Below are 12483 nucleotides of genomic sequence, written 5' to 3' on the forward strand. Positions count from 1 at the left end.
TATTATACTGTCAAGTTTAACCAAACCAATTTCATTGATAAATTGAAACCAGGATCTAATAAGGGCAAATTGGCATTATCATACTGACTGCATAATCAACGTAATGATCATATGATTTGTTGTGTTGCATTAGCTCCCTTAGGTAAAGAGTGAGGATCAAAGTAATTATTATATGATCTATTGTACTGTGTCAGGTTCCTTAGGTGAACAGTGACATTATTCATGTCATTTTGCCGTGTGTGATTTTTTTTTAAAACCCACATGTAGTAGGCACAGAGGGATCCAAGCTGGATCAGGGCTGTGGCATGAAGTGAGAAGGGCTTTAATCCTTTGGCCCTGCTGTGGTCCTGATATAAAATTATGAATGATGTGGAAAAAGTGGATCAGCCATGATATCTAATGGAATCTACAAGTTCAGTGGCAGTGCATCTCTAAATAGCAGCTGTGGGAGAACAACCTATGAGAGAAAGCTATTGCCTTTTCCCTCCTGGTACCCTTCCTGAAAACATCTGGTTGGCCATTGTTGAAAACAGTCGACAGGATCTGATGGGACCTTTTATTTGATCTGGCAGGACACTCCTTATGCTTTTTTTAATGTTCTTTTATCCTGAATGATTTATTCTCCAGACTAGCCAATGCTCTTTGAATCAGCCCTCTTTTTTGGGAGTCCTGCTATGTCATTTCTTACAATTTTAGCTGCATTTTGTTTTATTATGAGTTTTGTAATTATGAACAGGCAACACGCAGGGAATACCAGACCTTTTGCTAGCACTCAGCGTGCAGCTTTTTACATAACTTCTTGGACAGTTTTCCTCCCTTCTACTGTCTTGGGCACATTTTATCTCTGGAGGCAAGAGAGAGATGTTCACAGTAATAAGAATATAGATCCAAAAGTCAGTGAGCATTATGTGTAAGCAAACATGGAATGCAACCTGACAGGAAAACTTTCTTGTCTGAGTACCACGGTTTTTCTTGGGAGTGTGTGTTGAGCTCAAGTTGTACTATAGCCTAATCAGATGCATAAGTAATGCTAGTCTCTTTACAAACCTGTCATGTATGTGTTGCAGAAATGGCTCTAACAATCTTCAGCGTACATTTCAAAATAGCTCTATTATACATGTAATTAAAATATCCAGACCTAGGGTATCTGACCAGTACTTTACAAATGAAACTGTGCCAATTCATTCTGTTATGTAATAAGTTAAAAATTATGTCTGAAATGTAGCCATAAAGATGCATTGAACAGCGGAGGACAGAGAAGCAACGTGGAGGGTCACAGCCAGGGATGGAGAAAATTTTTGATTCGCTTTGCATTTAAAGGTGAACTTACCAAATCTGCACTCTCCAAAACAACCCAAAAATACAGCCATCCTTTGAAATTTGCATTCATCTGAATTTTGCAATGCAGTCTTCCATCCAAGTAATGTGTACAAAAGTGCCCATACTATGGTAAAGTATGCATATAAATGCATTTATTGGTGAAAATAACATACAAAAATACATTATATTAGGAAAACTGGTTTGGAAAAAATGTATATACTAGAATTGAATATAAAATGTGTATAGTAGGAGAAATTTGCACAAAAATTAATTTTCATGAAGGCTTTAAAAATTGCAAACTGATGTAGAGATGTGGAGAAGTGAATTTAAGACTGGACAAATGAGAAACTGAAACTGACACATTCATGCCTCTAGTGACAAAGATGGATCCAGGAGCACCCCGAGACTATGGACCTGCTCTTTCAGAGGATGACCACATCCAAAGCAGGCAACTGATCAATTATCTGAACTCGGGAATCACCAACCCACAGAGCCTCCATCTTACTAGGATCCAGACTCAGTTTACTGGCCCTCATCCAGCCCACCACCGAGTCCAGGCAGTGGTCCAGGGCTTGCTCGGCCTCTCCCGATTCAGATGTTACAGAGAAATAGAGCTTGGTATTGTCAGCATACTGCTGACACCTCACCTCAAATCTCCTGATGACCGCTCCCAAGGGCTTCATATAGATGTTAAACAGCATGGAGGACAAGATGGTACCCTGCGGTACCCCACAGCACAACTGCCAGGGGGCCAAAAGACAATCACCCAATCCTGTTATCTGAAAATGATCCTGGAGATAGGATCTGAACCACTGTAAAACAGTGCCTCTAATACCCATCTCACCAAGTCGGCCCAGGATACTATGTGTCCCGTTCAGAGCGGGATCCACAAGGCTGAGACACAGGTACAATTACCTCTTGTTTTATTAAAGTAATGGATACATCAAAAGCAGTGCGCTTCATAAGAATCTCTACGCTAGCTCACTAGAATCCCTAACTACACTCTAGACATGCTCTGCAACATATGTAGGAAGTTGACTCAGCAGCTTAAACCGGAAAGCTGCAGTCTTAAGTAGGGAAAGTCTGATCGTAATCTCTGACTCCTGCGGAAGTCCGACCTCTGTCCTGTCCGTTTCTCACGGCATCGCGAGCAGGGTGACGGGGGGCGTGACTCCAGCGGCTCATCTGAAAGAACTGGCTCCTTAGCAACAAGCTCTAGGTCGGGGGGTGGAAACACGCTTGGAGGCTCCTCTGAGCCGCTCGGTGAAGAGGGAGTTAATGCACGCTCAGAGGCAACCTCCAACGGCTCCTCTGATCTGTCTGGGGGTGGCACGCTCTTTTCTTTAGATATCGCACCATCTGTGGGAATTGACCCGAACTCAGCCTCACACTCCCTCCCAAAGTCTTGTTGAGACTCCACCACTCCTGCGTCTTCCACGCCTTCTGGCAGCTGGGGAGTCTGAAGCTCATGTCTTCCCTCTCCCAAGCCCTCGTGGGTGAGCAGAGGCTCAACATCATGGTTAATGGCATCAAAAGCTGCTGAGAGATCAAGTAAGAGTAACAGGGTCACACTCCCCCTGTCCTTCTCCCAATAAAGGTCATCCATCAGGGCAACCAAGGCCAATTCAGTCCCATATCCAGGCCTGAACCCAGAGTGGAACGGGTCAAGATAATCTGTTTCATTGAAGAGTACTTGCAATTGCTGCGCTACAACCCTCTCAAACACCTTCCCTAAGAAGGGGGTATTTGCGACCGGTCAGTAATTGTTGCAGACCAATGGGTCCAGGGTGGGCTTTTTCCAGAGTGGTCGGATCACTGCCTCTTTCAGGGCAGCTGGAACCACTCCCTCCCACAACGATGTGTTGACCACACCCTAGATCCACTTGGTTAAACTCCCTCGGCAAGCTTTAATAAGCCAAGAAGGGTCAAGAGGAGACATTGCTGGCCGCATCATTACAAGCACCTGGTCTAGATCATCAGGCCGCATCAACTGAAACCGTTCTCAAGAAGTTGCAGCAGATGTTGCGGTGGACACCTCATTGGGGACTACACTCTTGCACTATAGACAACAAATGCAGAAAAACGCCTCCCTTTCCCCTGAACACTTATATTTGAAAAGTTACATGATTTGAGCAGGAAGTTATCAGGTATGCACTAATTGGAAACAAAGCAGTATGTCTGCCACAAAACTTTTGCATGCAGAATTAGTATTGAAAGTGGGATCATATATAAACTGCCCAGATAACATCATGAGCGCAAATATAAATCAAATATAAACATAAACAAACAAACATATAAAAATCATGAATACACACTAAAAAGGGTGTCTGGACGGACCCATACTATGTATTTTATGTACATTTGCTGAGAGCAACTCAGACATTTCCTACTCAGGTGGCATATGAAGATATCTGAATGCTTTGGCATATTAATTGTTCAGAACAAAGGGTCCAGCTGTCACTTGCATTTGATGTTTCTTGATCTTTTTTTTTTTAAAATCAGTGCTCAGCTACCAGAAGTCAGTCTACAGAGAGCTAAAAGGAGCATGGATTTTCTAATGTGCAACTTGACTGCTTCTTGAGGCAGAAGCTCAAAACAGAGCCACTGAATCTGTTGCAAGGAGCTCAAAAGCCAAAAGGAAGGAACAAAAAGAAGATGGATGGACCATCTAGTCTAATCATTTGCTGTAAGGAAAAACCATGTAAGACTATTCTTAATCTACAAAATTCTGCAGCAGCATAATACATCACATGAATTGCCCTCTGAGCTCATTTACAAGGAGATGCCCCTTTCCAACCATATGACACTGAAAAAAACTTTGGAAGTCAAAATGTATCTGGCATGTTTTCTGTAATAATCTGTTGTAAACATCAAATTCATCTTCATTTTCATCTACAGAGGATCAAAGTTTTGGGAAATCATATCTTAGTATTTCATTGCTGTAGTTCACTCAGTCTTTGCAAGGTTAGGGTCAGCACAGCTATGTATTTTAAAATACATTGATGTGTTATTATATACATTGTTTTTTCAGTGTTGTGAAGTCACATAGGATTGGTTATTATTGTATATGCTAAGGACCATAGGCCATAAATTTATTCCTGGTTTTTAAATCCTTTCATATCTATGCTATAAAAATACACAATGTTCATTTAGTACCTTGACTTTATTCTTTTGGAGGAAAAAACCCATCTATCCATCAACTTCACACAGATCAATATTTACAATCCAGCCCAAAAGGATGCCACAGACAGAGAGATGTGTTTGACATGTTCAGACACAGTGCAAATCTTAGAGAACCCTGTCAAAACACCAAGGCAAGGACACAACCACTGTACAGCCAATACTGTGCAAATATAAGGGGACTTTGAGCTTCTATTTCTCAAATGGAGATTTTTCACATGGATTGTTATATGGCAGGGATGTCTATTGTTCAAAGGAGTGGAGGGAATCAGATCCCATTGGGCATGCCCAAGAGCTATATGGCTATACTAGCTCTTTCATTACTGGTATCAGTATTTATTCACAGAGGGCACCCTCATGTCAATGACCAACAGATGGTGCTGAGGCTGAAGTCAGAGCAGAAGTTTAGCTAAGAAAAAGCTGACGATTAATGAGCTCAGAAAGGAGTTGTTCAGGGTCCACAGAAGAATGAAAGAGACAGATAGTCACTGCCAACTCCTCCTCTACCAAGTCACTACGTACAGCTGGGTCGTCTCCCTTCTCCTGCATAGACCCCCAGCAAGAGATGTCTGGCAGCAAAATGAACACTCAGCAATGACATGCTGCTTATTGGATCGTCAGCCACCTTTGCACCTGAGGCCTGGGGACCAATGCAGTAGAATTGGGGATCAAGGCAGGGCTTAGGATAGAGTCAAATGGGTTGCTGTGGGAGGGGGGACAGGTCAAACATAACATGAGATGGGATTCTTCAGGCTGTCTTTGGACTACTGTGGGTTCTTCCAGTCTTCAGCTGAAGTAGGGTCCCAAGTCTCTTCCTCCAAAAAGATCTCTTCAGGGTCTAGTTGGATGGGGTCCTGACACCTTCCCTCATTAGCACTGGGCTAATATACAACTGAATATTTATTTGAAAGCTATGGTTTCTGTCTTTCAGGGACTTTCTGTCTTAACTTACAAAGACCATTTAATTCTTATAAAATGCCTCATCTTAACGATGCTTCTGGGAAACATGTTATATTGATTTTACAAAGTATAATCAAACAAACTGCAATTCAAGCAAGGCACTATGGCAGGAAAGTCAACAGCACTGAAGAGTGTAGCAGCTGTTATGGTGATCGTTTTCAGCATTGGCAAATATTGCATGCTAAAGTTAACCAGTAACAAGTTTAGTCATCCAGGATCTTATCTTCATGATATAAAACATAAATGAGGAACCTGCACTTTCTCCATTTGAATTTAGCTCCAAAAAAGCACTGTAAGTTATCAAGCTGTCAGTTGCACCTGAGGTGTTAGAACCTTTTGCAGATACCACTTATTAACATGTGTCTGGCCTCTTTCAGATCTCTGTCTGCAAAATGCATCCCCCAAATGTCCTGCTTGCTACAGTTGTTCTTCTTTTCCTGATCCATTTAACAAGTTCAATGGATGGTGTTCCAGTGGATGATGCTTCATTGAGGAAACACCTCAGCGAAGTTGTCAACTTAGGTATGGTCAAGAATGCCACTGAAATTGTGAACTGGAAAACTGTTGTGGGAAGAAAAGGTAATTTATATTTAATTATTTGTAATGTTACATGATTGTTAGTTATGCAATTGTGTTTGTTTTTGTTAAGGTTTTTAAAAAAATTAAAATAACTTCTAAAGAAATTGATTAAAAACTCTGGTATTCTGAACTGGAAACACATTATGGAAAAGCAGACAAGAGCAACCTTTATTTCTAATATAGCTGAGATGCTGAAAAGCAAAAGTAGGAAACCTGTGGCCCTCCAGATATTGCTAGACTCAAACTCCCACCCTCCCTGACCATTGGCTATGTTGGCTGTGGATGATGGGAGTTGGAATCCAGCAACATCTGGAGGGCCAGAGGTTGCTCATCCCTATTGTAAAGTTATGCCTTTCCTAATGCCTTGCTGTCTGCCTAATTTTCCCCTAGTAATGCTCCCCTGGATTTATTTATTTCTCCTTTCTAAGTTGGTGAATTCCAGTAACTATTGAATGCCAACAGGGGGGTGGATGACTTTGAACACCCAGTCTCAGTTCTGTTGGAGTACTCTTTGCAAAGGTATATTCCATTCCCCCATTTACAGTAGGTTTACGAATTAACTATTTTCAAAATGTTGTGTCTAAATTTCAGTTTGGGTTTTTCCTTAATTTTATTCTTAGTTTCCAGATGATGTTGCCTGAATTCACATTTTCTAAACAGCTTGAAAATATAATCTTTGTAGAAATATCTAAATAATCTCTTGGATTATTGGTCTCCATTTTCAGATTACAATTTCCAGTCACTCCTAAGTACCTAGCAAATGTCTAAACATTAAGGATGTATGGTGGTTCTTTAGATGGATACAGTTCCTAACCATTATTAATGAAAAATTATAAAACACATTTCAAATTGTATGCTGAGATTTCAGCAGCTTCACCATATAAAATATCCCTATATGGTTTGTTGATATCCATTGAGAATTATATGACATGTTTTTATAACATCATCACAGAGAAGTTCATGTCACTGAAGATCAAGAATTATGAGGTAAACAACACCTTCTAGAGAAGAATTTGTCCTCTGTTCTTGTTTCCAATATTTATATATGTTTGTAGTTCAGCTACTGGAGAAAAAAAGTGTTGCAAAAACAGCATTATTATTAAAACGAGGCACCATCTAATAGCCTCTGCTGTAGTTACAAAAGGAGTAAAGACAGAGGAAAAATGCAAGGATTATGACAGCCTTCCTCATCCCTGGTACCCTTCAGATATTTTGGGCTATAACTTCAAAAGTCCTGCCCCTGTCAGAATGGCGAATAGTCTGTGATTATGGGAGATGTAGCCCAAAGCATCTGTAGGACACCTGACTAGGGAACGGTGGGTTGTGGAATAGTTAAAGGAGTGGGTGCATTCCCTCAGAAAACTGCCACTTGCAGGCTCTGGTCCTTGGCCTCCATTCATGAATGCTCTCCAGTATATCATGGGTTCCAATCTGTGTCTAATCCACTTTTGAAAAATGTTTGAATTGTGTAAAATGACAAACCCTCCCTTATAATTCACCACCATTCATAAATATACCATCTCTCTTGCTAGGAAAACAATGTGCCTGGGCACCGATTAAAATATTTACTTTTGGTGTTGGGCCAAAGAGATATAACAAGGATTCTGTTGCTGTAATGCCGACCTCACTGCCTAACAGCTTCCCTGGCTGAGGTGGTCTCAGAGGTGGTGCTGGAGTACCCCAGATAGTTTTACTGAGGAGCCTCAACAAACAGGATGAGGCTGCCTTATCAGGGCCAGTTCAGCACTTCATGGCCATCCATCACAACCATGGCTGTCTGAGTCCATCATGGGCCCAATACGTATAGGAGATCATTCCCATGTTTTTTGTTTTTATATTTTTGCCCACAGGGAATTTGGGACATGATGTTACCAGTGGACAGATCACACCCAGTTATATCTCTCCATACCATCTGAACAGATGAAACTGTGATGACACTGAACCAATCCTTGGAGGCAGTTATGGGTTGGATGAGGGCCATTAAACTGTTGCTGAATCTTGACAAGACAGAGGCAGGGTTGATAGGCAGTTCTTGTGTTTGGGAACTGGGTAAACAGCCTGTTCTAGATGGGGTCACGTTCCCCCAAAGAAGGACATTGTAGCTTGGGTACCCTTTGATCCATAATTGTCACTGGAAGCCCAAGTGGCTTTGCTGGCTAGGAGTCCCATGTATCAGCCCTGTTTGGTTTGTCAACTTTGGCTGTTCCTAGGGAGAATCTAGGCACAGTACTACATGCTCTGGTAACCTTACATCAGGATTACTGTTGTGTGATCTACACAGGGCTACCTTTAAAGACAGTATGGAAAATTCAGTTACTGCAGAACACTGCCACGAAGATGCTATCTAGAGCATCTATGCAGGATCATATTAGACCTGTTTGCGTAGTCTGTACTAGTTTCCTATGTGTTACCAGATGAAATTTAAGGCATTAATATATACAAAGCCCAAAATGGCTTGGGACAAAATACCTGTTGGAGTGCCTTTCCCTTAACCAGCCAACTGGAACCCTGAGATTGGCAGACGAGGTCCTTCTTATCCTGTTGGCAGGGATGGTTTGCTGTACAGTGACACAGGATAAGACCTTCTCTGTAATCCCCAGTCCCTGGAGGTGGTTAGCTTCTTCACTGATCGGCTTCCAGTTCCAAGCAAAACACACTTGTTCATTCAGGCTTTTGGTGGTACTGATTAGATGTAAGGTTTTGGAATTTGGGGAGTATAATGTCTGCAGATGCATATCCCCTCACCACAGTATTTACAGCTTCTTTTTGTTTAAAATTGCTTCATCAATCGTTTTTATTTTTATTTTATTTATTTGTAAACTGCTTTGGGATTTGTTTGAATAAAAGGTGGTTTAGAAGAGCAACAAATAATATAATATGCTCACTGTGAAAATTGTCTATATTTGCTTAATTTATGTATATTGAGTTTACAAGGTTGCAGCTCTCTCTCTCGCTCTCGCTCACACACACAGTGTACTATACATTTCTTAGCAATACTTAGGTTCTTAAATGCAGAGTGAGGTAATTCATCAGTTGTCATTTCTAAAAACCTTAATCATGCATGATGGTGCAAATTCAAATGGATCTAAGGTTTGCTTAGCAAATATAGCTAAATCCAGTGGCCTAAATAACAGGTACCACACACGATTAAAGAGTGGCCAAAGTTTCTTTTGTCCTTGTCTTGAAAAAAGTAGGAGTACCATTTAAGTGAATGGCTAGTAACCCTGCCAAATAGATATTCTGAAATTGATATTCAGATATTGAATATCAATTCAATATTGATATTGCTGCCCTGGGCTCCTGCTGGGAGGAATGACGGGATATAAATCAAATAATATATAAATAAATAATATTCTGTAGCTGTTATATAGAGTAGTATATATTTCAAGTGCTTGTATTTAGGAGGTGGCAAAACTAGCTGCAGTTTCAGCTAGGGACGTTTGAGCCTTCTTTTGGTGGGATAGAATGGCTTAAGCTGCATGAGTCAATAGAAAGAGAAGAGAATTTACAAAACACAACAAGAAGAGCTATGAAGGAGGCTGAAAACTATTCCCCCTGGTGAGGTGCTCTGACAGATGATGAGAACATATGTTGGCAGGCAGTATTAGGACTATACTAAGGAATGTTTCGCTGGAAATTCTGCTCTAGATATTCATTAAAGGTATCTATACACCATAAGCTTTAAAGATTTGCTCTTTTCGTGACAGATACCACACATATTTGGTTTTGCTGCCAAAATAGGCAAAGAACCATGAGATCTGACACATTTCTGAATAAGTTATTTCATGCAAATGAGAAATAGCATGGGGACAGGCTTTCCTGGCAGCTTTGGCAACTAAAACCATACCAGCTGAGTTTTCACTTCACCTCATCGCAACACCTGCTGCCGCCAAACTCATTTCTCTTACCTCTCCAGTTTTTACCTCTTTCTCATGATCGTTCTTCACACTTTCCCCATAATCCTTTGTTTCTGAGCATCTTTTCTCCCACCCCCCATTGCAAGTCGGGAATAATAATCTGGAGTGCAGTGAAGGGGGGGAGAGTGTATTTAACCATTTCTATCCCACTTCCTGCTTAAAGAAGTACAGCAACAATTTGGTGCTGCTAAATCATCCATGCCTGAAAGCACCTTGAGACAACAAAACTCAGGATATGAGGCAGGCCACCACGTGAGGCAGTGTACTGGTCCCTGGACTGATCTAGGTTTCTAGTATTTTCATTGCTAGGAAAAATAATTAGTCCCCCTATTTTAAAACGGGAAAGGCCTGAGCAATACTGGATAGGGGATAAACATTTTGAGATCTTTTTATCTTCCAGAGTTGCCAGAAAGCAAGGGGTACAAGTTGGCTGTTCTAACCAGCAGCTTCCAAGCAATGGGGCTTTATAGGCTAGAAAGGGCCTACAAAGACAAAAGGAAAGAATCTCTCTCTAAATAAGGGATGGGGAACCTTTGGCCCTTTGCTAGAAACCATTGCCCCTGCCTACTGGTCATGCTGGCTGGGGCTGATGGGAGGTGGAGCCCAACATCTAGAGGGCCATAGATTTCCCATCCCTGCTATAAGCTGCATCCACAGTTTGGCAAGGCAAACCGTATATAATGGATTGGTTGCAGGACCTGGAAGTCCACATCTGTGTTCAAAAGCATCCTCAGAACTGGGAGATTGGCCATGAAGTGATGGAAGAAGGACCATTTCAAATCACTTTCTTCGAAGAATGCTTTGGAGTGGAATGGTGTTGGGTTAATGTTACATGCAGCTAGTGTAATGTGCTGCTTTGCCTTCAGGGGAAAATGTTTTGAAATTCAATCTGGAAAATTTGAGTACAAATCCCAGTGCAATCATTTATAGTGATTTATCTTCCTTCCCTCTATCACAGATTGATAATTATTATGCAGGTGACTGAAAAAAAGATTTCAAAACTCTTACAGTTCAGCATCAGATATAGATGTACTTGTTTGACTGGGAATTTGAACTCACAAGGCTTATATACATAGGGTGACATTCAACGCTAGACCTACTCAGAACAGACCCATTGAAGTTAATAGACATGCTTAACAGGTTCGTTAATTTCAATGGGTCTGCTCTAAGGTGATGCATAACACAGAATCTAGTTGTGTGCTGTAACAGATTATCTAAAAAAAATCTTTTGTTCCCTAGCTATTCCTTACATGCGGGACTGTGATGAAATGTTCCAAGCAGGCCACCGGGAGAGCGGCCTTTATATAATACGTCCAGAGAACAGCATCAAACTTGTGGTCTGGTGCCACATGGATGGATGCAATGGGTGGACAGTGATCCAACACAATACCCACAATACTGAACTCGTATGGTCAGAGACCTGGACAACCTATCAGTATGGGTTTGGAAACTTGGTGGGAGACCACTGGTTGGGCACTGAGTACATTTCCCTCATTAGCCAGCAGAAATGGTATAAAGTCAGAATAAATTTAGCTGATGCTGATGGCAACCATAGATATGCAGAATATGATAGCTTTGTCCTGAGAAATGAGAACAAAGAATATATGCTGAAGTTAGGGACCTATGAGGGTAATGCAGGCGACTCTCTTAGTTCTTCCCGGACCAAAAACATGCATGACAACATGAAGTTTTCTTGTAAAGATAAAGACAATGACAGATCTACCTTCGAAAATTGTGCAGATGTCCACGGAGGGTGCTGGTGGTATGACTCCTGCTTTGATGCACAACTAAATCGCAAAGGTCAGATTCACTGGGAAACATTATGTGATGAGAATTGTAGAAGCTCAGTTATGATGCTAAAGCCCATCCACATGTATTGCAGCAGGGTTTAGAATGTGCTCAGTCTCTAATGTCATGAACTGATGCAGTGTTGAATTGGGGGGATGGGGGACACAGCAGTATAACTGCAGATTCCTTTGCTTTTTGATCTTTAAAAATTGGTTTCTTTTGCTAACTCTTGGTGACGCGGGAATGTATTTGTGATAGAATTACAAGCCAATACTTCTGTATAACTTTTTTTTCTGATTGCATTACTGTAAACTCTTCCAGTTCTTTATTAAAATAGTTCTTCAGCTAGAACTGACCATGTCTTTTTTTTTGGGGGGGGGAATCCTTCATTTTATCATCACCTCAGTCAAAGAATCATAGGAAAGCTCACACAAATTCTGCACCCAGAACTTTCATTATGCCAATTAACTGTACATTGTTTTGAACTTTGCATAACTCTTGCAAGATTTGGGGTATGATCCATTCCTTCCTACATCCACAACAGGACATCCCATAGGGATTTTATTGAGCCTCCATTCACCCCGCCTGATTGTGAGCTTACTGCAAGTGTGGAGAACCTTTGGGCCTCTACACATTGCTGAACTACAACTGCCATCAGCCCTAGCAAGCATGGCTAATCCCAAGGATGGCAGGAGTTGTAGTTCAGCAACATCTGGATGTCCAAAGGTTCCCTACACCT

General features: G+C 41.3%; 1 protein-coding gene across 1 annotated transcript; it reads left to right on the forward strand.

Moving 5' to 3' along the window:
* Positions 1-5678: 5678 nt before the first annotated feature.
* LOC133378187 (fibrinogen-like protein 1-like protein) lies at positions 5679-12085 on the forward strand. Its single transcript, XM_061612972.1, has 3 exons — positions 5679-5752; positions 5838-6039; positions 11196-12085. The coding sequence occupies exons 2-3, from the start codon at positions 5853-5855 to the stop codon at positions 11846-11848; spliced, it is 840 nt and encodes a 279-aa protein (XP_061468956.1). The 5' UTR covers positions 5679-5752; positions 5838-5852; the 3' UTR covers positions 11849-12085.
* Positions 12086-12483: the final 398 nt, after the last annotated feature.

This window comes from Rhineura floridana, chromosome 2, assembly GCF_030035675.1.
Source record: "Rhineura floridana isolate rRhiFlo1 chromosome 2, rRhiFlo1.hap2, whole genome shotgun sequence".
NCBI lineage: Eukaryota > Metazoa > Chordata > Lepidosauria > Squamata > Rhineuridae > Rhineura > Rhineura floridana.